Below are 27,725 nucleotides of genomic sequence, written 5' to 3' on the forward strand. Positions count from 1 at the left end.
ACAGCTGGGAGGGGGGGATTCCTCCGAGTCACTTTCAAAGTAAGTCCAGCGGCGGTTAAGGTGCTTTTTTTTCAACAGGGATAGACGTCCGATCCCACTTCAAATGGATTGGATCGACTGATTTTAATTCACAGCAGAAGGATGATTTGACGTCTATCATCATCAATGGCACTGAAAGGGTTAAGTATAATTTTATTTTTGCTATCCATATTATATTTTCAATGTAAAAATCAAACCATAAAGAATATGAATATAATAAAACCACAAACAATATACGTATAATAAAAAAATGCATCATTTGTTTATGAGAGGCTTTGGAGCATTTTTTTTGCCTTATTAAAATAAATATTTTTAATGTAAAAAATAAACTCATGGAAATATACTAAATGTAATATACTTTTATTCTCTTAAAATGTTTGAATGAGATGTTTTACTATTTTAAATAGTATTTTTTGAAATATCTGTTTAAAATTGTGCTTGTATTTTTTTTCCTTTCATAAAATATTAAGATAAATTTATCTTTCAAATATTAGATCTTCAAGATATATATATATATATATTTTAAATATAAAACACACTCTTTAAATTGATTAGACGTCTACTAGTGATAATTTCAAGTCACAAAAGTACTTTTAAACACCCCCAAAAAATTTATGTGATCGCAGCGAATTTCTACAAGAGGTTTATTTATTTATTTATTTTGAGTAAGTCAAATTGACTCCATATAATTGAGTCCTTATTTAATGTAAATAGCGTACCGCACGTAACACGTCACCTTTGCTCATTAATATTCATGATGTTAGCATCTGTTGCTAGGGGGGTCAAACTTGCGTTTATCCCACATGCTAGATGGATGCAAATAGGGGTGTAATGGTACAGAAAAATCTCGGTTCGGTACGTACCTCGGTTTTGAGGTCACGGTTCGGTTCATTTTCGGTACAGTAAGAAAACAAAATGCAAAATATAAATGTGCTAGTTGTTTATTAACAACAATAGGAACATTAGCCTATACAAAGCTAGAATCCTGCTCAAAAAGTAGTGGGTATTTAAAGATAATTCAACAATTTGCGTTTCAGACACTGCGTATTGGTCAGCTTTCTTTCTTTCTGAAAGAAGAGAAAGAAGAAGTCCTGTGCTAAAGAGAAGAGCAATCCCAATGACAAAGATTTTAACATGTATTTTACAAATGAAATGCCTCAATGAATCATCTTATGAACGGTTTTCAAAAGCTTTATTGGTGGATTTTCTCAAGTTAAAGCGCCACACAGAAATTAATCAATTTAATTGTGTAAGCAGGATCTGTGTACTATTCTTATTATTTAATTACAGGTGTTTTAGCTCATTTCAATTTATTTTATTTTTAAATGGGCTATTAATTTAATTATGTGTTTATATTTTACAAATGTGACGTAGTATTCATTTATATTGTATATTTTATGTTGTATAACTTTAGTTCCTATGTGAATATTAGTTCCTACTTGTTTTGTTGTGGTAGTAAGGTTTTGTATTGAACACGGGGCCATGTTGGTTATTATTATAGCTGAGAAGACAGCAGTAAATCAACAAAGACAAGTCAACTGTGCCCCGGTCTACCACTCAAGAGATCTGATGGACTCAAAAAGTGGGTTAGGATTGCATATTAGTTTGAAAATCGACCGGATCCATCGTATTTTTACACAAGTGACTTCCGGTCTGCCCGATCCTTGCTAGTAGTATTGACGCAGGAGGGTCGCACCTCGCATCAAATAATAAACTCTGCCGTTCTTTTCGCGTGCGTCATGTTGAGCCGCTTCTGGGACGAGTCTATGAGTTTCACTGCGTTCTCGCGGCGGCCACGTTGTCGCGCCGTTGACGTTTCTGGGTTATACTGTCCTACCGTGTTGGTTCTCATTATAGTAGAGAAGACGGAGTAAATATAATCTACACAAAGAAACTGTAACCCGATCGACTCACAGCCTCAAAAAGTAAGGGTTACATTACGTCAGAAACTCGTTCGGTACGCCTCCGTTCCGAACCGAGCACCACGTACCGAAATGGTTCAATACAAATACATGTACCGTTACACCCTTACATGTAAATAATGTAGAAACGAGATGTTTACAGAGGTAAACCTACTTATTCTGTCTGAAGATGATGTCCCTTGTGCCAAATTCACTTGTTAATTGATATCTAATATTTCTTTATTTTTTTTTTTAAAAGGCTTTATAAAATTGTTGACTCGCATACTTTAAACTTTCAAACAAATCACGTCACAAAGAAAAAATAGTGTCTGTAAATAGGTCATGGATATTTACCTCATAACTATCGCTTAATTGTTTTTTGTTTTTTTTTTGCTACTGTTGCATTTTCCCTGATATTTTAGATGATAAATAATCTATCCAATCAAAGAAAAATTGAAAAGAAAAAAAAGTTTAAAAGGGTAAATATTTGAAAAAGAAAATCTCGACCACTCCTTGATGTCTGCGATTTCTGCATCGCGACCCTTGTTATATTACCATGTTTCATCCATAAAATCCAGCTGTGGCCATTCACAGCTGTGTCTTGACATCCAGTGAAACATGCTACTCAGAGTTTTTGGATCTCGTTAAAATAATAAAATAATCTCTCGTTAAAATAATAGGCGGAGTTTGACTTTTGGGGCACGGGGGGGCACAACATGTTGATGACCCCGAAACGTAGTGTCAGCAATAAAATTAACGTACAAGAATATTTATAATAATAAGTTGACAATGAGCGTTTCTTTTGTTTCCTATCATTCTTGAGGGGAATTCTAAATAAGGCTGCTTAGGCAATACTTTTCGCCAAGATCGTCATCCATTGAATATGGTACACCCGCCGGTGTTGTGCCAATGTAGTTACCCCAGTCAAAAATTTTATCCCCTGGGCGGAGCCATATGGACTTTGTGTCTTTTTTATTTAATTTTTTAAAAATCCAAATATATATTTTCAATTAAAAAAAAAGTGTTTGAATGCAAAAATAAATTTGAAAGCTATGTTTCTTTGATTTTTTTTTTTTTTTTTAATTGGTGTCGTTTTTTTTTTTTTTTTTTTTTTTGGTTGAAGCAACTTTTTTGATTGATTTGACTTGTGTTTGGGCAACATTTTGGCTGGGATGTTATTGTCTTTATTATTCCATTAAAAAATAAGTTGCTTCGAAAAAATATATTTTCAAAAAGAAAAATCACTTCGATCAAAAAAGGAAAAATTTCAATCATACAAAAAAACTTTTTTGAATGCGAAAAAATGTTTGAGATTGAAAAAATTGCATTTGAACACTTCACTTTTCATTGAACAAGTTTTCTTTGATTGAAGCAATTGTTTTTTGTGTTTGGGCCATATTATGGGTATGACATTTGTGTCGAAATCACTCAGTCCCCCCAAAAAAGTGGCTTCAATCAAAAAAATATTTTCAATCAAAGAAAATAATCATTTGATAAATAAAATTGCCCTCCCCTTACTTATTTTTGTTGTTGTTGAAAATTATATGCAATGCAAATGACTGTCTAAGGTGCTTGTCACATGATCTGTTCGAAAAATAATTTTGACCCATTTTAAAAATATTTTTTTGTTCATTTCATTCATTTTTGTTAGAGTTTTATTGCTTTACAACTAGGGTTGTTCCGATCATGTTTTTTTGCTCCCGATCCGATCCCGATCGTTTTAGTTTGAGTAGCTGCCGATCCCGATATTTCCAGATCCGATTGCTTTTTTTTGCTCCCGATTCATTTCCAATCATTCCCGATAATTTTTCCCGAACATATACATTTTGGCAATGCATTAAGAAAAAAATGAATAAAACATATACATTCAACATACAGTACATAAGTACTGTATTTGTTTATTATGACAATAAATCCTCAAGATGGCATTTGCATTATTAACATTTTTTCTGTGAGAGGGATCCACGGATAGAAAGACTTGTAATTCTTAAAGGATAAATGTGACTTTGTATATTGTGACTAAATATTGCCATCTAGTATATTTGTTGAGCTTTCAGTAAATGATACTGCAGCCATTTAACTGTTCTGCCCAAATGCATGATGGGAAGTGCAACCATGACTGTGCGTAGTGGCACCAATTGATATATCTTCTCTGCGTTGGGAAGTAACATAGGGTGTTAAGGAAAAGATCAACCACTACCGTTCTCTCCACATTGCTTCCCACGATATTTCAAATTGTTGAGAGAGGGAGTTTAAGGCTTTTGCCAATAAAAAAAGTCTCCAAAGCCTGACAAAATTCTCTCTATTCATTTTACGCTGCCTTTTAGCTCTATATACTGTATGGGTAAAATGGAGCCATTATAGTTTGAACGCGACAATGCGTGAGTGGGTCGTGCAGCGCATGCGTTAATTGCATTAAATATTTTAACGTGATCACCGCCGTTTACGCGATAAATTTGATAGCCCTAATTCAAGCCAAAACTAAAGACTCTTGATGAATGTAAGACATTCTGTCTGTAACGTTAAATACAATTAGAAAACGATTTAATTCAAAAAAATATAAATACCATTATTATCGCACTATAAGGCTCACCTGGCTATAAGCCGCCACCCACCATATTTTACACGAAAATGACATTGTTCATAGATAAGCCGCACTGGATTATAAGCCGCAGCTGTCCTCACTGTGTTATGGGATATTTACACCAAAATATTTTAACCAGTAACACTTTGACAGCGGCATCATACGGCTGTCATAAGACCAAATGACCACCATGAAGCTTTGAACCAATTGGCTGCAAAGCTTCATTTGGCCATCATTGTTCATTGGCCATCATTGTTGTTGTCCAACATGCCTCTTAGCATGCATTGCAGCGCTACAGATGTAAATAGCAATCAAAATTCGGTGTGTTCTGTGCTAATTCTTCAGTTACTGTTCCATTTGTTTCATGAATTGCTAGTAATGGTATTTTGGTAACACATTTGACAGTGGCGCCATGAGCTTGTCATAAGACCATTATAATTATGACGTGACACTGCCATGAGCATTGATAAATGCTTATGACAGATGACATTTTGTGTCATCCAGCAAATTATCTCCCTTTGAATGGATATAAAAGATCCGAGCTGGACATAAATGGAGTTTGTGACATAAATGACACTTAATGACATGTGTCATAAGCATTTAGTAAAGCCCATGATAGTGTCATGTCACAATTATGTCTTATGACCCGCTGTCAAAAAAAAGTGTTACTCATTTACCCAAATAAATCAACAAATAAGCCACACTGGACTATAAGCTGCAGGATTCAAAATGAAGGAAAAAAGTAACGGCTTATAGTCCGAAAATTACGGTATTAAAAAAAGGCATGTCCGATATTTTTTTGCCGATTCCGATACTTTGAAAATGACGTGATCGCCGATCGATCAGGACATCTTTAGAGGGCGGCGTTAATAAACAGCCGCCATTTTGAAGCAGTAGACTTCTCAGAAAGGCTATGTTGTAGTGAACCTTCCTAGCGTAACTTTTTATTTAAAATACTCCCAAATCGGCAAAATCTTGACTTGAATCTATCTTTAAATGATGAAACCGTTTTAAAACTTTCACATGTCGAAAGTAGACAGAAGGGAGGTAATGCAAAAACGGTAGCAATTATAACAGCTTTAACAGTTGATTCACAACATTAAACGATTCCCAAACATAGCAAAATTAACTATGTTTTTTTTTTTTTTATTTTTTTTTTTTAAAAACAATTTGCCCGCAACTATTGGTGATTACTTCTCAGAATTAGCAAAACAAATGTTCCCTGATTCAAAGATTGCATCGATAAGTTAATTTTATCAGTTGACCTTTTTAATTTATAATTTAACACACTAACGAACTACCTTCAAGTCACACAACGAGGAGAAAAAAAAACCCTGTTGGAGAAAGTGAAAATGAATCTTCTAATTGAGCATATTCGATCAAGTGTTCCAAATTCCGTGGCTCTATGAGCTGCCTAAGTCTACTTCCTTTTAATGGCAAACAAAGGGTCGTCAAGGCAACAGACAGAGACTTGTGGACATGGGCTTTAAAATGTAGTATTACAAAGGGTCTTGAAACTACAATGACCAACCTGAAAAGAACCACACATGTATAAGTAAAATGAGTGACTTTCTGTTGCCACTGGTTGGCGCTGTAGGGTTGATGCAAAAGACTCCTACGGGGCCCTTCAGGGTATGACTCTTACCAAACACAGGAAGTTTGGTGCAGATATGTTGTATATCTGCCAAGTTATGACTGTTCAAAATTTGTGGCGAGACAAAATGACAATGGTCATTTCTACTTTCCTGTTTGGACTCCTCTGCTTCAGCCAAACCACAATATTTTTCATCAGGCATTTGAACACATGTCTTAAGGCTCCTCTTAAACAGGTTTGAGGTCAATTCAATTTTGCCCTTGGATGAGGAGGCTGTCTCCTAAAAAAGGTCGTTTCCTGTTCCCAGCAGTGGGCGCCAGGGCAAATGGCACCCACTGCTTCAATGCAGTTGTGTTCAGGCTGGGGTACCTCACATACATGTCAGAAACCGCCCAGGACAGACACGTGAACGAAAACTCACGTTCTTGAAAACTTAAGATTTCATATGTCTCATGAAGAGTCTTATCAATTTTGAGGAGGATCAGACTTACTCCCTAGGTGCCAATGTCTCAGATATGCAACCCTGTAACTCAATATAAATTTCACATTCAATCCAAAATACCTTATTTCCTGTTGGGTTTGGAATATGGGTACAAGAGACTTTTTGGAGCAGTTTTGCGCAAGATATCGACTCCCCAAATTTCATCGCTCTATGTTGAAAACACCTAATTGGAGAGGACTTTTTGAAAATATTCAACGGGGCGCCACTGAGCCATTTTGTTACATTTTTTCGCAATGTTGCAAAATTATAGAAATTTACGCGAAGCTGCACGTATGTGCAAATTTTGGTGAGTTTTCAAGCATGTTCAGGCCTCCAAAGTGAACATTTTAATTTCATGGTCTCGCGCCAGTTGGTGCTCGGGCCCTAATTATTTTTCAAACAATCTTAGAATGTTTTTTTTAAAAATATATAAAACACATAAAATCAATTTAAAAAATACAATAAATGTAGTTTGAATTTTAAAGACTGAAAGTATGAAAGTGGACCAAAAGTATTTTCACACTCACACAAGCAAGCAAAAAAAAAAATTGCGAACACAAAATTGTGCAAATGTACTGTAATTTAAAAAAATATATACAACACATAAAATCCAGTTTGAAAAAATAAACAATAAAATAAATGTAAAATGGCAATTTTAAAGCGTAAAAGAATGAAAATGAAACCACAAAAAATGTTTTTTATTGCTAGCACAAAAATATTTGCCAACCCATGCAAATTTTTTGTGTGTGACCATGACTTATTTTTACAAAAACATAATTTGTCTCTGGCACTTATTTGACTCCATATTTAATTAACGGGAAGTAAATTTTGAAAAAAAAAAACCCCAAATAATCCGCATTAGCATATTAGCGTCTTGATTTCTTTAAAAAAAAAAAAATGCCACTAAAAGCCTATTAGTACATCAAAACTGATTTTTTTCAACTAAAACACTTCCAATTGTGTGCTTACGATGGGTGTTCACACTTATGCAACCACACCATAAAAGAATGAAAATGAAACCACAAAAAAATGTTGTTTTTTTTGCTAGCACAAAAATATTTGCCAACCCAAAATTTGTGCACAACTTTTTTGTGTGACCACGACTTGTTTTTACAAAAACATAATTTGTCTCTGGCATTAATTTGACTCCATATTTAATTAACGGGAAGTAAATTTTGAAAAAATAAATCCCAAATAATCCGCATTAGCGTATTAGCGTCTTGATTTCTTTAATAAAAAAATGCCACTAAAAGCCTATTAGTACATCAAAACTGATTTTTTTCAACTAAAACACTTCCAATTGTGTGCTTACGACGGGTGTGTACACTTATGCAACCACACCGCCTCGGTTCTTTTAAGGTCACCGACCAAAAAAACTTTCCAAACGCGTCCCGACTTGGCCTCGTTTAAATCACTCAAACTTGACATTTAAACAAGGGTGTGTGTGTAGACTTTTACTATAAGTACATCCATGCATGTAAACATAGCGCGACTGTTGTCGTGCCATCTATTTGCGCTGGCACTCCGGGGAAGATGATTAGCCGGATATGAGCGAGCCTTCTGCGTGAGTGGCGACGTGGACGCGGGGACCGCTAGCTTGCGCGTGCATGCGCGTTTGCCCGCTGGAGGGAAACAAATGTGAAACTGAGAGATAAGCAATGACAGCGTGGGTAGAAGAGGGAAGCGAGGATAGCCGAGCTACTGTATGAGGCGCTTGAGGTTACTCTGAGAATGCTAATCTATGTTAGCTTTGACAGGGATGGACGTCAATCGCTGCCAGCCCTCCCGGTCAGAAATGGATCAGACGCCTATCGTCAGGCAAGGTCACGCTACTATACCCTATTTAGTATTACAGTCGAGCTTCATTGCATACATCAGGGGTGCTCAAAGTTTTTTGCTCCAAGATCTACTTTTAAATGAGACAACCTCCCGCGATCTACCTTAAGAGAGGAGGGTGAACTAAAAAAAAGAAAAAAATTTAAATGTACAGTTACAGTAATTATGCTTTGTGAGCAACATATGAGGTTATGTTGCTCACAAAACACAAATAACTGTGTACATTTAAAAAAATATAAATAAAAAATGGACGGTAAATTATGTTTTCTCACATAACATGATTAACTATGTACATTAAAAAAAAAATAAAAGTTGTAGAAATAACTGGAAACTCAAGAGAGCCATGACATTATGTTCTTCACAAGTGTATGTAAACTTTTGACCACAACTGTAGGTGGCTTACATTTTGTGGCTGACATGCATGCGGGGCGGCTATTTTTCGGCACAACACCGGCGGCTTGTCGCTCATCCACCCGCCAGGAGAGCAGAGCACTATATTCAGCTTATTGTGGTCATGTGCCCGGTGTTCTGTCAAATTTTCTGACCGATCAGAAATTGCAACTTTTAGTTAAAAATAGCCGCGATTGCAAAGTAAACACTACAAACTTTCTTTAAACTAGAAACTGCAATTTTGGGAGAAATTACACCTGGTCTTTCCTGTGTGGCTATACAGATCGTAGCCCCGCCCAAGGCTATCACTAGAATGGACAAACATGCCTATCAAGGGCATTAAACAAATTAAATGCCATTAGAAATGAATGGGAAATTTGGACGTCCATGGCCGTCAATGGCAGCACCCTCCATAAGCGTCAATGCAATCGGGGACATTTGGGGTACACGTCCTACTGATATCTGGTCATTTCCTGTTGATTTGGGGGAAAAAAAAAATTCCCATTGAAAATGAATGGCAAAAATTTTGGACGTCCATGGACGTCAATGGTATCAACTTACATAAGCGTCAATGGAATCCAAGTACATTGGCATCAATAGAATGAACAAACATGAAGAAATGCCATTGGAAATGAATGGGAAGTTTGGACGTCCATGGACGTCAATGGCATCACCCTCCATAAGCGGCAATGCAATCGGGGACATACAAACTTTCTTTAAATAAAGGACTACTTAGTTTTGATCATGGATTGGCATGTAAATGTTCAGCGGTCATTGTCCAGCTGCGTCCTCGGCGAGCTGTCCTGTCCATATTAGCGGGGGAACGAGCTGTAAATTGCACTCCGCCGGGCAGTTTGCCAATCAGCGAAGACAATCGACAACCCAGTCGTCATGTGAAATAATCCGGGGCTAGTTACCTGGTCTTTCCTTTGGAAAGATAAGGTAGTGAGATTCTACAACTTTAGCCTCCCTATATGTTATTGTTTTTTTTTTTTTGAATGGGAATCCTTCGGCGCACTGCGCAGTCCAAACCGCTTGACCGATCGGCACCATTCAAGTACCGACACGTCCGGAATTTTTGCGCGACGCAGGGACTTTTTCAAAAGTCCCCGAAAAATTTTCCGTTTGCCCGTAAACGGCAATTTTCCGAAAAAAAAAGCAATTTTCAAAATGTATCTAGTCCCACAATTTTTTACCAAATTACATAATTTAGGTATCAAAAATTCCGGGACGGTGAGGGGCATAAAAGTTGTATACAGAATTTGGAAAAAATTTACGGCTCCCCAGAAATTTGACAAAAACTTGCCCATTCATTTTTAATGAGAAAAAAAAAGTTTCAAAATGTATCTAGTCCTACAATTTTTGACCAAATCTCATAATTTGGGCATCAAAAATTCCGGGACGGTGAGGGGCATAAAAGTTGTATACAGCATTTTTAAAAAATTTACGGTTTCCCAGAAACTTGCCAAAAACTTTCCCATTCATTTCTAATTGGATAATTTCCCATTCACTTCCAATGGGATTTCCAATTGAATTTTCTATACATTGTACTGATGCCATTTTCAAATTGTTACTAGTCCGTCAATTTTTGACGAAAACACACAAGATGGGCGTCAAAATTCCGTGACGGTGAGGGGCATAAAAGTTGTATACAGAATTTTGATAAAAATTACGGTCCCCGGAAATTTGCCAAAAACTGTCCCATTCATTTCTAATGAGAACATTTCCCATCCACTTACAATGTGATTTCCAATTGAATTTTTTACATTGCATTGATGCCATTGACGGCCATGCATGTCGAATCTATTGATGCCAATGTACTTGGAATCAATTGACTTTATGGATGTCGATGCCATTGACGGCCATGGACGTCCAAAATGTTTCCCATTCATTTTCAATAGGAAATGTTTTCTTTCCAAAAATCAACAGATAATGACCAGATATCAATAGGACATGTCCCCCAAACTTCCCCAATTCCCTTGACGCTTATTAAGGGTGTCGCCATTGGCGGCCATGGACGTCCAAATTTCCCATTCATTTCTAATGGGATTTAATTTGTTTAATGCCATTGATAGGCATGTTTGTCCATTCTATTGATAGCCTTGGGCGGGGCTACGATCTGTATAGCCACACAGGAAAGACCAGGTGTAATTTCTCCAGAAATTGCAGTTTCTAGTTATGTGTGATTTTCCTCTTCGAAGACCTTGAAACATCACTCGGTTCGGGTTAGCGTGTCGGCTAGCTGTCACACCTCTTGGTTTGTTTACATTCTCCGAAGCCGGGGAAGGGAAATGACAAGAACTCGATTTAGGTGGCATAAAATTTCGTTTGGGAGGTGCGACAGTAAAGGTGAAGTCGACAGTTTTGACCATTATGGAGTAATTTTGCCATGTCGTCTTGAATAAATGCATTTTTATTATTTAATATTCCATTTAGCACAAGACTGTTATTTGTCATGACCATGCCATTTATTTAGCTATTGGGGAAAAATACTTGCATAAAAAAAGAATATCCTGTAAAAATATTGGAGAGATTGAAACAATGACATTTTGCGGCTCTCTTCGTCATGTTTTCCTCGTTGTGAATAATTCCCACTCAATGGGCTGCATACTAAATCAGATGAAATCGTGACTCCGCTGACGTCATCTACCTGTTGGGGACATTAGAGCCCTATAATGGTAGGCGTGGCTAACCGACAGATTAAAAGACTAATTTCTCGTCATCTGCGCTTTGCTAAATTGTTGTATATAGTCGAATCGTCTTAAAATATGATTCTAACTCACATAATAATCCTATTTAAGACTTTTTTTCCCGTGTCGTACGCACTTTAAGCTGTCCAATGATTTATAACACGCGCATATCGGACAATTTTGAAATTTGGCCAAATTGGGGGTCTCAGAGCGGAACTTCAAGTCACCTGAGTGTTTTCCGTCATATGTATATTAAAAAAAAAAAAAAAAAAAAGAAAACATTCAAAATGTCATTAACAACAAAAAACTAGGAAAAAAATACAGTATGATTAATCTTAGACTAAGAATTTATTAATCTATAGGATTAGATTCCCTAAAATTACAGTGCCTTGCAAAAGTATTCGGCCCCCTTGAATCTTGCAACCTTTCGCCACATTTCAGGCTTCAAACATAAAGATATGAAATTTAATTTTTTTGTCAAGAATCAACAACAAGTGGGACACAATCGTGAAGTGGAACAACATTTATTGGATAATTTAAACTTTTTTAACAAATAAAAACTGAAAAGTGGGGCGTGCAATATTATTCGGCCCCTTTACTTTCAGTGCAGCAAACTCACTCCAGAAGTTCAGTAAGGATCTCTGAATGATCCAATGTTGTCCTAAATGACCGATGATGATAAATAGAATCCAAATGTGTGTAATCAAGTCTCCGTTTAAATGCACCTGCTCTGTGATAGTCTCAGGGTTCTGTTTAAAGTGCAGAGAGCATTATGAAAACCAAGGAACACACCAGGCAGGTCCGAGATGCTGTTGTGGAGAAGTTTAAAGCCGGATTTGGATACAAAAAGATTTCCCAAGCTTTAAACATCTCAAGGAACACTGTGCAAGTGAAATGAATTGAAATGGAAGGAGCATCAGACCACTGCAAATCTACCAAGACCCGGCCGTCCTTCCAAACTTTCTTCTCAAACAAGGAGAAAACTGATCAGAGATGCAGCAAAGAGGCCCATGATCACTCTGGATGAACTGCAGAGATCTACAGCTGAGGTGGGAGAGTCTGTCCATAGGACAACAATCAGTCGTACACTGCACAAATCTGGCCTTTATGGAAGAGTGGCAAGAAGAAAGCCATTTCTCAAAGATATCCATAAAAAGTCTCGTTTAAAGTTTGCCACAAGCCACCTGGGAGACACACCAAACATGTGGAAGAAGGTGCTCTGGTCAGATGAAACCAAAATTGAACTTTTTGGCCACAATGCAAAACGATATGTTTGGCGTAAAAGCAACACAGCTCATCACCCTGAACACACCATCCCCACTGTCAAACATGGTGGTGGCAGCATCATGGTTTGGGCCTGCTTTTCTTCAGCAGGGACAGGGAAGATGGTTAAAATTGACGGGAAGATGGATGCAGCCAAATACAGGAACATTCTGGAAGAAAACCTGTTGGTATCTGCACAAGACCTGAGACTGGGACGGAGATTTATCTTCCAACAGGACAATGATCCAAAACATAAAGCCAAATCTACAATGGAATGGTTAAAAAATAAACGTATCCAGGTGTTAGAATGGCCAAGTCAAAGTCCAGACCTGAATCCAATCGAACGTCAGTCCACATTATTCAACATGGTTCCATACTAATTTCAACATTTCACATTTTTCAACATTCCACATAACCTAAATCACTCCGCATATCATATCCAGGTGTTAGAATGGCCAAGTCAAAGTCCAGACCTGAATCCAATGGAGAATCTGTGGGAAGAGCTGAAGACTGCTGTTCACAAACACTCTCCATCCAACCTCACTGAGCTCGAGCTGTGTGGCAAGGAAGAATGGGCAAGAATGTCAGTCTCACGATGTGCAAAACTGATAGAAACATACCCCAAGCGACTTGCAGCTGTAATTGGAGCAAAAGGTGGCGCTACAAAGTATTAACGCAAGGGGGCCGAATAATATTGCACGCCCCACTTTTCAGTTTTTTATTTGTTAAAAAAGTTGAAATTATCCAATAAATTTTGTTCCACTTCACGATTGTGTCCCACTTGTTGTTGATTCTTGACAAAAAATTCAAATTTTATATCTTTATGTTTGAAGCCTGAAATGTGGCGAAAGGTTGCAAGGTTCAAGGGGGCCGAATACTTTTGCAAGGCACTGTATAGAATTTTTTTTTTTAATTATTTAAATTTAAATATACGTATTCTTATTTTGAAAATATATTACTGTACATTTTTTCGTGACCCTCGTGAGGATTAGATACAGACAATAAACGAATAATTACAGTAGTAATTATCAACCGCCCTAATTCATTTAGTTTTTTAAGGTTTTGCTTTGCTTTTTTAGATTCCTTTTATTCAGATTTTTTAAATTAAATTACACAGCGAAACTGTCGATATTCCATCTTTTAATTAGTGAGGACACAAAAAGACATTTAGCAAAAAAAAAAAAAAAAAAAAAAAGATTATATTGCATTTTTTGTACAAGACACCAAAGAAACAGGGAGTTCTTGATAAACAAGACATGAGCATGACAGCTTGTCATAAACTGGCCTGACACGCATGTACCTAACATGATTCCTGTCCCGAGGTGTCAAATGTCGTCTTGGGTGTCAGACGGAGCTCCACGTCGCAGCGCCTTTTTTCTTTGTGTCTGTGCGGATTAAAAGTGGGCAAAGCCAGCTGGCTTGTGTTTACTACTACAGCTGTCCGCTTAGATTATGATGTCACCGTCCTTTAGTCCGTCCGTGCGGCCTACTCGCTCGGTCCTCACGTGAGCCGGCTTATTTACTCGTATCTAGTCACATGACATCTAACATGATTACAAATAGGACAACAAACACAGTTCAAACATAGTCCAATGAAATTCTACGAGCCTTAATTATCTTCATTTTTTTAAAGTTTCTATCAAATTTTTAGCAATTTGTGTTGAAATTTTCTTTAAAATTTAAGTGTCATCATCATTTTGAGCAGTGATGTCTTAGTCTTTTGGACATTAGTGGTCATATTTTAGCCATCTCAAAATGTATTCGTATTTGTCTAGTTTTTGTTGACGAAAACTCAAGTCTAGTTTTGTGTAGTTTAAGTCGACGTTCACTAAAAATGTTTTCATCTGTAAAGTTGAAAAATATTACTCCAGGTAGTCCCCGGGTTACCAAAGAGTTCCGTACCTACTAAAGATGTCCCGATCACGTCATTTTCAAAGTATCGGAATCGGCAAAAAAATATTGGACATGCCTTTTATAAATATATATACATATTAGGGCTGCCAAACGATTAAAATTTTTAATCGAGTTAATTACAGCTTAAAAACTAATTAATCGCAATTAATCGCAATTCAAACCATCTATAAAATATGCCATATTTTTCTGTAAATTATTGTTGGAATGGAAAGATAAGACACAAGATGGATATATACATTCAACATACGGTAAATAAGGACTGTATTTGTTTATTATAACAATAAATCAACAAGATGGCATTAACATTATTAACATTCTGTTAAAGCGATCCATGGATAGAAAGACTTGTAGTTCTTAAAAGATAAATGTTAGTACAAGTTATAGAAATTTTATATTAAAACCCCTTTTAATGTTTTCGTTTTAATAAAATTTGTAAAATTTTCAAATAAAAAAAAAACTAGTAGCCCGCCATTGTTTATGTCAATAATTACTTACACAATGCTCATGGGTGCTGAAACCTATAAAATCAGTCGCACCCAAGCGCCAGCAGAGGGCGGCAAAACTCCATAAAACACAATTAACAAGTGAGCGTTTCACTGTACCGTCATTTAAATCTGTCTGAGCGGGTCATCTGCGTTAATTGCATCAAATATTTTAACGTGATTAATTCAAAAAATTAATTAACGCCCGTTAACGTGATAATTTTGACAGCCCTAGGATATATATTTTTTAAATTAAATCGTTTTGTAATGGTATTTAACGTTACAGACAAAATGTCTTACATTCATCCGGAGTCTTTAGTTTTGGCTTAAAGTAGGGCTATCAAATTTATCGTGTAAACGGCGGTAGGCAATTTTTAAAAAATTAATCACGTTAAAATATTTAATGCAATTAACGCATGCGCTGCACGACCTACTCACGCATTGTCGCGTACAATCTATAATGGCGTCGTTTTACCTATAGAGTTAACAGGCAGCGTAAAATGAGTAGAGAGAATTTTGGCAGTCTTTGGAGCCTCTTTTTAATTGGCTAAAGCTCAAAATCCCTCTCTCAACAATTATAAATATCATGGAAAGCAATGTGGGGAAGAACGGTAGTCTTTTCCTTAACACCCTACAGTATGTAACTTCCCAACGCAGAGATTGGTGCCACTACGAACAGTCATGGTTGCACTTCCCATCATGCATTTGGGCAGAACAGTTAAATGGCTACAGTATCATTTACTGAAAGCTCAACAAATACACTAGATGGCAATATTTAGTCACAATATACAAAGTCACATTTACCCTTTAAGAATTACATGTCTTTCTATCCGTGGATCCCTCCCACAGAAAGAATGTTAATAATGTAAATGCCATCTTGAGGATTTATTGTCATAATAAACAAATACAGTACTTATGTACTGTAAGTTGAATGTATGTATTCGTCCGAGTTTTATTCATTTTTTTCGAATGCATTGCCAAAATGTATATGATCGGGAAAAATTATCGGGAATGATTGGAATTGAATCGGGAGCAAAAAAAAAAAAGCAATCGGATCGGGAAATATCGGGATCGGCAGATACTCAAACTAAAACGATCGGGATCGGATCAGGAGCAAAAAAACATGATCGGAACAACCCTAGTTCCTATGCCGGCGATGTAACCCGAATTTCCGCGTAAGTCGGAATTAAGTACACCTACTGTGGTAGGATAAAGTATCTGAACCTTTTAGAATTTCTCACATTTCTGCATAAAATCATCATCAAATGTGATCTGATCTCTGTCAAAATCACATAGATGAAAAAAACTGTCTGCTTTAACTAAAACCATCCAAACATTTCTAGTAGGGCTGTCAAACGATTAAAATTTTTAATCGAGTTAATCACAGCTTAAAAATTAATTAATTGTAATTAATCGCAATTTAAACCATCTCCAAAATATGCCATATTTTTCAGTAAATTATTGTTGGAATGGAAAGATAAGATATACAGTGGGGCAAATAAGTATTTAGTCAACCACTAATTGTGCAAGTTCTCCCACTTGAAAATATTAGAGAGGCCTGTAATTGTCAACATGGGTACACCTCAACCGTGAGAGAGAATGTGTGTGTGTGTGTGTGGGGGGGGCAAGTCACATTGTTTGATTTTTAAAGAATTTATTTGCAAATCATGGAGGAAAATAAGTATTTGGTCAATACCAAAAGTTCATCTCAATACTTTGTTATGTACCCTTTGTTGGTGATAACGGAGGCCAAAGTTTTTCTGTAACTCTTCGCAAGCTTTTCACACACTGTTGCTGGTATTTTGGCCCATTCCTTCATGCAGATGTCCTCTAGAGCAGTGATGTTTTGGGGCTGTCGTTGGGCAACACGGACTTTCAACTCCCTCCAAAGATTTTCTATGAGTTTGAGATCTGGAGACTGGCTAGGCCACTCCAGGACCTTGAAATGCTTCTTACGAAGCCACTCCTTTGTTGCCCTGGCTGTGTGTTTGGGATCATTGTCATGCTGAAAGACCCAGCCACGTCTCATCTTCAATGCCCTTGCTGATGGAAGGAGATTTTCACTCAAAATCTCTCGATACATGGCCCCATTCATTTTTTCCTTTACACAGATCAGTCATCCTGGTCCCTTTGCAGAAAAACAGCCCCATAACATGATGTTTCCACCCCTAGCTTCACAGTGGGTATGGTGTTCTCCAGATGTAATTCAGTATTCTTCTCCAAACACTAGAACCTGTGTTTCTACCAAACAGTTCTATTTAGGTTTCATCTGACCATAACACATTCTCCCAGTCCTCTTCTGGATCATCCAAATGCTCTCTAGCGAACCGCAGACGGGCCTGGACGTGTACTGGCTTCAGCAGGGGAAGATCGAGGCAGATTATCAGTGGTCTTGTATGTCTTCCATTTTCTAATAATTGCTCCCATAGTTGATTTCTTTACACCGAGCATTTTACCTATTGCAGATTCAGTCTTTCAAGCCTGGTACAGGTCTACAATTTTGTCTCTGGTATCCTTCGACAGCTCTTTGGTCTTGGCCATAGTGGAGTTTGAAGTGTGACTGACTGAGATTGTGGACAGGTGTCTTTTATACCGATAATGAGTTAAAACAGGTGCCATTAATACAGGTAACGAGTGGACTCTCGTTAGAAGCAGTGTTGTTAATAACAGCGTTACAATATAACGGCGTTATTTTTTTCAGTAGTGAGTAATCTAATTAATTACTTTTCTCTTGGCAATGCCGTTAACGTTACTGAGGCGGGAGAGGCGTGCGTTACTATGCGTTACTAAGTTGGTTGAATAAAAAAAGTCAGAGAGACGGACTCACGGAGACGAGAGAGCAGAGCAGGAGTGGGGAAGACGCCGTTGCAAACGCGATGCTAGGTGGCTCCAATAATACCTGACTGTAGCCTACAAACTACGCCCACATGATACGGTAGATATCACATATTATAGAAGTAGATGCAAATGATAGACACGGCTGCATTGGCAACATGTTTTAACGACTACATGCGTTAGTAAACAGCCGCCATCTTAAAGCAGTAGACCTCTCAGGAAGGCTCTGTTGAAGAGATCCTTCGTAGCGAACCTACTTTTTTTTTTTTTTTTTTTTTTAACTAAAATGGTCCTAAATCGGCAAAATCTTGACTAAAATCTATCTTTAAATGATGAAACAGTTTTAAAACTTTCACATGTTGAAAGTAGACAGAAGGGACTAATGCAATAGCGGGAGCAATTTTAACAACTCTAACGGTTGATTCACAACTTTAAATGACTTCCACACATGGCAAAGGTTACTAAGAATTGGCTTAGGGCCAATTGTCCCAAAAACCCTTTAAACTTCACATTGTGTGACCTTTTTTTTTTTTTTTTTTTTGAGAAAAAAAAACATGAAAATTATCACTAGTTACTTTGCCAAGTAACTAATTACTCTTAAATTCAGGTAACTGAGTTACTAACGCAATTACTTTTTGGGAGAAGTAATTTGTAACTGTAATTAATTACTTTTTAAAAGTAAAATTAACAACACTGGTTAGAAGAAGTTAGACTTCTTTGACAGACAGAAATCTTGCTTGTTTGTAGGTGACCAAACACTTAGGCTACGTTCATACTACAGGTCTTAATGCACGAATCCGATTTTTTGTCATATCCGTTTTTTTTGGTGTGCCCGTTCAGACTGCCTTTGTCCATTGAGACCGTTCAAGTATTACGCATGCGCACTAATTCGCAGTCCGACACGCGCTGAGCAAGACGACCCGCATGCGCAGAAGCATCAAAACAAATGACCACACACGCTGGCTGTCATCCGTCATTCCAGGGATATCATATTTTGCTTCTTAAAAAGAGGATACAAATAACAGACATAAATAATCCCAGTTTAGGTTTATATTCAAAGTATATGGATCGATAGCATGCACGCACTGTCCGTGCATGTCACACACACACAGACGCGCAGTTTGCCCCGACTCTCGGCCGTGTAAGCAATGTTGAAATATTGCTTATATGGAGCAGACAGAAAACCGATCATTCTTAGGCTTATCCTCAACCCATTTTAATTTTTTTTATGACTGTTGTCAAATCCGAGTCTTCCTAAAAAGCCGTGTTCAAGGCAAGCTAGGCGCTAATAACGCACAGCTGCACCGCTCCGTGGCGTCTCTCTCGCTTTTTGATGACGTAATTGCTGCATGAATTCCGATTTGCGAGACTGGACAGTACAGACCGCCGCGACAGTCTGGAAAAATGTGGCCCAGATCGGATTTGAACCACATACGAAAGTGACCCGGATCCGATTTGAAATGGTCCAGTTCTATGTGACTTGTCACATTCAGGCCGTCAAGTTAATGCCTCACTCCAGTCGGAAAAACACGAAAAAATCGGATTCGTGCATTAAGACCTGTAGTATGAACGTAGCCTTATTTTCCACTCTAATTTGGAAATAAATTCTTTAAAAATCAAACAATGTGATTTTCTGTTTTTTCACATTCTGTCTCTCATGGTTGAGGTTTACCCATGTTGACAATTACAGGCCTCTCTAATCTTTTCAAGTAGGAGAACTTGGACAATTGGTGGTTGACTAAATACCTATTTGCCCCACCGCTGGTAGCTTCCTTTTTTTCCCCTCCTCAGACAAAACTTTTTGTCTCTTTTGTTGCTCTGCCATCTTTTCAGAATTCGTGCGAAAGCGTTAGCATCCACTTCCGTCTTTATAAAAATTGGGGAAAGGGGGAAGCGACGTATGCCGTAAAGCAGTCAGCACTTTTTTGTGTGGTAGGGTTCCTGCCACCCTTCTCAAAGTTAATTAGTGCCGGTGAAAGCGATTTCAGTCGACAGATTAGTACAAATATGAAAATATTCTATGACGGTTGAAAAATTGCCTCGTGCTGCTATAAATGTTCCTAATCCGATTTCTGGATTATTCGGACTAACTAATTGATAGATTTCTCAATAGCTTAAATAACGGATAGCTGCAGCCCCATTGAACGTGTTCATGCGCAACACTGTCGCACGGCACTATTTAAAAATCCATCAATTGGACTGGCCGTGAAAAAGCAAGTGCTTTAGAGTCTATTCTCATTCATTTGTCAGCCTGAAGGACAAGAGCCCGCTGACGCATTGCCAGCATTCTTAACACTTATATTTGCTCGCTTTTCTTTCCAGTGAACAACCTTGCAGCACTTTACTCGAAAATAGTGAGTGCTTGTTTATCGAGGACGAGTAAAAAATAAATAGCTCTCTTGGTTCAATAGCCAACTTTTGTTATTCGTCACAAAATGTTGTTTTTCGACAACATACTCAAGGCTGAGTACTTGGAAAAGACGGCGAGTTGGGAGTTTGACAAGGTTTCTTGCTGTTCAAGGCAGTATAATTTTGGGTCGTAAACATGCCGAACCGCGATTCTGGTGTGACGAATTGTTAACTCATTATAGCGACTGAAAGATTATCTAGTACTCCTAGTTTAAATGAATAGGAAGTGTATATTAGTGATGTATGATATGACAATATACAGTGCCTTGCAAAAGTATTCGGCCCCCTTGAACCTTGCAACCTTTCGCCACATTTCAGGCTTCAAACATAAAGATATAAAATTTTAATTTTTTGTCAAGAATCAACAACAAGTGGGACACAATCGTGAAGTGGAACAAAATTTATTGGATAATTTCAACTTTTTTAACAAATAAAAAACTGAAAAGTGGGGCGTGCAATATTATTCGGCCCCCTTGCGTTAATACTTTGTAGCGCCACCTTTTGCTCCAATTACAGCTGCAAGTCGCTTGGGGTATGTTTCTATCAGTTTTGCACATGGAGAGACTGACATTCTTGCCCATTCTTCCTTGCAAAACAGCTCGAGCTCAGTGAGGTTGAATGGAGAGTGTTTGTGAACAGCAGTCTTCAGCTCTTTCCACAGATTCTCGATTGGATTCAGGTCTGGACTTTCACTTGGCCATTCTAACACCTGGATACGTTTATTTTTGAACCATTCCATTGTAGATTTGGCTTTATGTTTTGGATCATTGTCCTGTTGGAAGATAAATCTCCGTCCCAGTTTCAGGTCTTGTGCAGATACCAACAGGTTTTCTTCCAGAATGTTCCTATATTTGGCTGCATCCATCTTCCCGTCAATTTTAACCATCTTCCCGGTCCCTGCTGAAGAAAAGCAGGCCCAAACCATGATGCTGCCGCCACCATGTTTGACAGTGGGGATGGTGTGTTCAGGGTGATGAGCTGTGTTGCTTTTACGCCAAACATATCGTTTTGCATTGTGGCCAAAAAGTTCAATTTTGGTTTCATCTGACCAGAGCACCTTCTTCCACATGTTTGGTGTGTCTCCCAGGTGGCTTGTGGCAAAGTTTAAACGAGATTTTTTATGGCTATCTTTGAGAAATGGCTTTCTTCTTGCCACTCTTCCATAAAGGCCAGATTTGTGCAGTGTACGACTGATTGTTGTCCTATGGACAGACTCTCCCACCTCAGCTGTAGATCTCTGCAGTTCATCCAGAGTGATCATGGGCCTCTTGGCTGCATCTCTGATCAGTTTTCTCCTTGTTTGAGAAGAAAGTTTGGAAGTACGGCCGGGTCTTATTAGATTTGCAGTGGTCTGATGCTCCTTCCATTTCAATATGATGGCTTGCACAGTGCTCCATGAGATGTTTAAAGCTTGGGAAATCTTTTTGTATCCAAATCCGGCTTTAAACTTCACTTCTCCACAACAGTATCTCGGACCTGCCTGGTGTGTTCCTTGGTTTTCATAATGCTCTCTGCACTTTAAACAGAACCCTGAGACTATCACAGAGCAGGTGCATTTATACGGGGACTTGATTACACACAGGTGGATTCTATTTATCATCATCGGTCATTTAGGACAACATTGGATCATTCAGAGATCCTCACTGAGCTTCTGGAGTGAGTTTGCTGCACTGAAAGTAAAGGGGCCGAATAATATTGCACGCCCCACTTTTCAGTTTTTTATTTGTTAAAAAAGTTTAAATTATCCAATAAATGTTGTTCCACTTCACGATTGTGTCCCACTTGTTGTTGATTCTTGACAAAAAAATTTAATTTCATATCTTTATGTTTGAAGCCTGAAATTTGGCGAAAGGTTGCAAGATTCAAGGGGGCCGAATACTTTTGCAAGGCACTGTATATCAGGGGTCCCCAACCTATTCCACAAAGGCCCACTGTGAGTGCAGGATTTCATTCCTACCAAACAAGATGACAACACTTTTCCCCAATCTGGTGTTTTACAAGTGCAATCAGTTGATTGCAGTCAGGTGTGGCTTGTTTTAGCAGAAGTATCATTGGTTCAACTGTCTCTGCTGGATCGGCTGGAACAAAAACCAGGACCCACAGCGGGCCTTGAGGACTGGGTTGGAGACCCCTGCTGTATATAGTCAAAACGATGAGTCTTTAAAATGCGTACGACAGGATACAAAAAGTCTTAAATAGCATTATTATCTGAATTAGAATCATATTTTGAGACGATTCGACGATATACAACAATTTAGCAAAGCGCAGATGACGAGAAATTAGTCTTTTAATCTTCCGGGTAGCCGCTAGAGGCATGCCAAATTTCCGATTCTGAGATTATTTGCGATTTGGCCGTGGAAGATTCGAGAACGATTCACAAAAATCCAAATTCCGATTATTGAATTATACCAGGTAAAGCAGACCTAAAACACAGCGCAGTTTTTGGGACGCAATGAAGAACGGACCGAAAGTAAATATCATGTGAGCTATGCTACATGCTAACCCGAATCGGGGGCTCTTCCAAGTTTCTTCCTCGCCTTTAGAACATGTAAAATCACTCTAAACTACCCCGACTCATGTCACACAAGATGACTGGAGTGATTGCCTTAACCGATCGGCCAGCCCCCGCCTTCATCGGCCGGCAACCATGGTGTGGGAGCATTGCCAACCACAAAATGCAAGCCACCTCCTTATTAAAACGTGTGCCATGATCCCGGTATTTCACATAATATATAACACGCAGCTTACTTGTTTTATTGAGTTCATTTTGTTACACTTATAGATTAGTTGAATTTTTCTTTTATCCCAAACAATAGTTATACGTTGTTTTAATTACCTGACATGTTTCGGCGAACACATCCGCCTTCATTAGAGAGTCACTGGTGTTGGTGTGCACGTCTTTATCAGTTGACAGCATGACTCACCTGTCAGATTGACAGGCAAGTCACGCCCACAGCTGGCCATTCACTTTTCCAGGATGCTGGTCCAGGTAATAGAGAGCATGTAAGCCCCCTCGTCCCTGTAGATGGTCCTCGGGCCCCGCTTGCCGTTTGTTTTCTTCGGTGCGGATGCCTTTTCCCAGTCCATAATGTGGTTTTCCCTTTTGCAGTGATTGGTGATGGCTGACTTGTGATGTTCCTGTTGTGCTTGTTGTTTTATTTCCCTTGTATGTCTTATTGTTGTCTCCTTCTCAAACTCCTTCTTGTGTTCAGTTTTTGTTGTAATAAAGCTCCTCCCTGTCTCCCCGATGTATGGAGTTACATTTGTTTTCTGGATGGATTTTGTCCTTTGGATGGGCCAGTAAAAAAAAAAAAAATCATTTTGTGGCTGACAATGCTCCTTGTCCACCGAGAAGGCCACTCGACCGACGACCGGCAGCTTGTTGCACACCCCCCTTGGTCCTTTTCACGTGCCACGACCCGAGTTATGCTCGTGGTGCCCCCCGCTTTCGTCTGCAGTTCTCCGTATTGTCCAGTCTTCCAGCCCCCTCTGCCCTCTTCGTGTGCCCGGCAACAGACCACTATCCTCGGGTTGGGCTCGGGCAGCCGCATGCTCCTCCGACGTCGGTCGGTTTGTCCGGTGGTCATTCTCCAGCTTCTTCCCCGGCAACGAGCACTCCTGCCCGCAGCAGGGGAATGACGAGCCGTAACCTGCTCTCCACCTGGGGGTCGGCCGTTCGGTGAAGACAATCAACCCTACCGCCTTGTGACATGATCTGGGGTAGTTTGGTGTGATTTTTCGTTTTCGAAAGGCAAAAAAATTGGAACAGCCGCACGGCAGTCATTATCCAGCTGCTTCCCCAGCAACGAGTACTCCTGCACATGGCGGGGGAACAACGAGCCGAAACTTCCTCTCCGCCGGAGGCAGGCCGATCGGTGAAGGCGGTCACCCCCGCCGTAATGTGTGACATGAGTTGAGGTAGTTTTGTTCTATTTTTCGTTTTCGAAAGATGAAAAAGATCATAACAGCTGCTTGGCGGTCATTCTCGGGCTGCTTCCAAGGCAACGAGCACTTTTCCCGCAACAGGGGAACGACAAGCTTTAACTTGCTCGCCACCTGGACGTTGGCCGATTGGTGAAGACAATCAACCCCACCACCTTGTGACATGATCTGGGGTAGATTGGTGTGATTTTTCGTTTTCGATTTAGAATAAGACATAGAAACGCCTCTTGGTTCAGGTTAGCATGTCGGCTAGCTGTTACCCATCCTGTTTTGTTCACGCTCTTTCCTCAGACTCCGAAGCGGGGTAATGACAAAAGCCGGACTATCTCCGGTGGCAGAAAATACCGTTCGGGAGGTGCAAGAAGTCAACAGTTTTGACTATTATGCTGTAATTTTGACCTGTCATTCTGAATAAATGCATTTTTAATATTTCATAGTCCATTTAGCACAAGACTGTAATTTGTCATGACCATAGCATTTATTTAGCAATTGGGGAAAAATACTTGGATAAAAAGTAGATCCTGTAAAAATGTTCGAGTAGAGAGATGGAAACAATGACATTTTGCTGCTTTTTCGTCACATTTTCCTCATTCAGAATCTTCCCCCTCAATGGGCTTAATTTTAAATCAGATGAAATCGTGACCCTGCCGATATCATCCTCCAACTGGGGACGCTATCGCGCTATAATGACAGGCGGGGCTAATCGGCAGATTAAAAGTCTAATTTCTCGTCATCTGCGCTCTGCCAAATTGTTGTATATAGTCGAATCGTCTCAAAATAGGACTCTCATTCACATAATAATGATGTTGAAGATTTTTTTTATGCTGTCACAGGAACTTTAATGACTAATTGAAGTGCAATTCTTACATATTAACTCTTACATTTCACAGGTCACCTCTAAACCCTCAATTCTGGTTATCTTTCAGGTGCTAATGTGAGCGCCCGGCCCAGGTTTGTAAAATGATCGACACAGGGCCGCCTAGTATGCCGGCCAGCCCGGAGGAGGCCCCGTGCACCGTCTGCTGCTGCACGCTGACCAACAAGATCCTGATGGTGATCTTCATGATCCTCCTGATTCTGGCCATACTCTTCGGCAACCTGCTGACTTTGGCGGTCGTCTTGGGAACCAAGCACTTCCGCACCCCGCAGGGCTACCTGAAAGCTTCTCTGGCGGTGGCCGACCTCGCCGTGGGCGCCTTCGTAGTGCCTCTGTCCGTCTACGCCGAGATCTACCTCATGGTCGGCGACTCGGCGCCCGAGTGGACGGCATCCAGCTCGCAGTCGGTGAGCTTCCACCCCTGCACTGTCATCGGACCAGTCTTCGCCGGGTGCACGCTGGTGTCCATCACCACCATCTTTCTAATGACCATCGAGCGTAGCATCGCCGTGTTGAGGCCTCTGCACAAGGACTCGGTCATCACGCGGAAACGGACCACCATCCTGATCGCGCTCTCCTGGCTGGGGAGTTTCTTCCTGGCCGTCTCGCCCTTGCTGTTCAGCCGCGAGATCGTCCTGGAGTACAACACCTGCAGCCGCATGTGCAACTACGCCTTGGGGACCATCGGTCAGTTTCCCAGCCAGGCCTGGAATATCCTCCTGCTCTTTCCCGCCTTTGACTTCACCCTGCTAGGCGGAACGGTGGCCATCAACATCATCTCGCTGTCCAGCATCAGGCAACACTCAAAGCGCAGGAAGCACCTAGCGGAGGCCGAGTGCCAGAAAGCTAGCAAGCCCACCTTCTCCGACATCAAGGCGGCGAAGACTATTGGGACACTGACCGTGGCTTTCACCGCCTCTTTCACCCCGATCGCCGTCTTTGTGGTGGGGAACGTTCTGGGCAACGAGTGGTGCAACTTCTCCTTCTTCGCCTTCTGGATTTTGGCCACTAACAGTTGCTGCAATGTGATTATTTACAGCGTGCGCGACCAGAAGTTTAGACTGTGTGTGCACAAGTTGCTACTCAGAGACGGCAACAAAAGCTGTAGACAAACTTGAGCTCGTACTGTTTTTGTCTTTGAATCTGCATGTCTGTCGCAGGGCCGGCCCAGGCCATTTGGGGGCCCTAGGCAAAATAATGCCAAGGGGCCCATATTTTTGGCTCACCATTTCGTCAAAGTGTACTGTGAAACCCATAAATGAAATCCAACCCATACGTCCATATTTTGTATATTAATCAGAGTTTTCGTTTCTCTGCTCCAGAAGGATGAATTCTCTTCAACATATTCGTGCATCTATTTTCCAAGCAAGTTTGAGCACCAATCATCGCAAAGCAGGTTCAACGTCACTCCCCAGGTTGCCAGATTGTAATGACAAGAAAATGGATGTTAGCATATATAAACAGCAATGCGCACCACATTTTTCACGATGCTTTATTAACAACCAATAAAATGAGGTTGCCAGATTGGGAGCCCCCTAGTGTTCACGCGCCCTAAGCTGCTGCATAGTCTGCGTATAGGCTGGGCCGGCCTTGGTCTGTCGTAAGGACCGATGAATTCATCGTGCAGGAAATGAACGAACCGATTAAGTGGAGTTACAGTGAGGACTTGAACTTGATCGAAGGGTTTGAGCCGCACTGGATGTTCAGCAGGGCCAGGCCATTTGGGGGCCCTAAGCAAAATAATGCAAAGGGGCCCATATTTTTGGCCCACCATTTTGTCACAGTGTACTGTGAAACCCATACATGCAATCCAAGCCATAAATCCATATTTTGTATATTAATCAGATTGTGTTGCACTGCATACTTCAAACTTTCTCACCCCAAATAATTGTCAGTACTTACAGTAGATAGCGCCAAACCTTTTTCTAAAAGAGGAAAGACAGAAGTTAAGGAAGAACTTATATATTTTTAAGCTTGTAATCAAGTATCAAAACTCACAAAAGTCAAATAAAGCAAACTCTAGTAAACAAAATAGAATATAAATTAAACAATTGCCAGATTGGGGGCCCCCTAGTGGTCAGGGGCCCTAAGCAGCAGCATAGTCTGCGTATAGCCTGGGCCGGCCCTGATGTTCAGCAAAGTTTGTGATATGTGCTTGTGTTACACGAAATTTACGGGTTCGCGGTGAGTCAGTAACAGGCACACTTTTGCAAAATAGACAATGTATATTAATGACAGTTGCAGAATTAATTATGTTTATTGATTACAATCCCACATAAAAGCAAGCAATACAGACGTCAAAACAAGTATAACTAGTGGTAACGATAACGCTAGATCTAGATTGTCACTTCTAATATCCCCGCGCTGCCGTCTAAGCACAAATATTCCTCTAAATAAAAAGAACTATTACCGTGACAAAAGGGCGGAGAGCCAAACGCCCCGATCGGAGTCAAAAGAGGCATCCTTTGGCGGACTCTGGGTGGGTTGG

The 27,725-nt window shown here is 39.7% G+C and overlaps 1 protein-coding gene across 2 annotated transcripts; it reads left to right on the forward strand.

Annotated features, from left to right (window-relative positions):
* Window positions 1-27,491, forward strand: LOC130914251 (beta-2 adrenergic receptor). Of its 2 annotated transcripts, none has more exons than XM_057833259.1 (2): window positions 1-179; window positions 25,287-27,491. In XM_057833259.1, exon 2 carries the CDS (start codon window positions 25,321-25,323, stop codon window positions 26,353-26,355), a length of 1,035 nt encoding a protein of 344 aa, XP_057689242.1. In that variant the 5' UTR covers window positions 1-179; window positions 25,287-25,320; the 3' UTR covers window positions 26,356-27,491. The 2 variants fall into 2 exon arrangements, with proteins under 2 accessions (XP_057689242.1, XP_057689244.1); XM_057833261.1 differs by having other exon boundaries at window positions 13-39.
* The last annotated feature ends 234 nt before the right edge of the window (window positions 27,492-27,725 follow it).

The sequence above is a fragment of the Corythoichthys intestinalis genome, chromosome 4, assembly GCF_030265065.1.
Source record: "Corythoichthys intestinalis isolate RoL2023-P3 chromosome 4, ASM3026506v1, whole genome shotgun sequence".
NCBI classification, from domain to species: Eukaryota; Metazoa; Chordata; class Actinopteri; order Syngnathiformes; family Syngnathidae; genus Corythoichthys; species Corythoichthys intestinalis.

Coding starts and splice junctions, on each gene's coding strand:
- LOC130914251 (XM_057833259.1), top strand. CDS start 25,321: ATGATCGACACAGGGCCGCCTAGTATGCCGGCCAGCCCGGAGGAGGCC.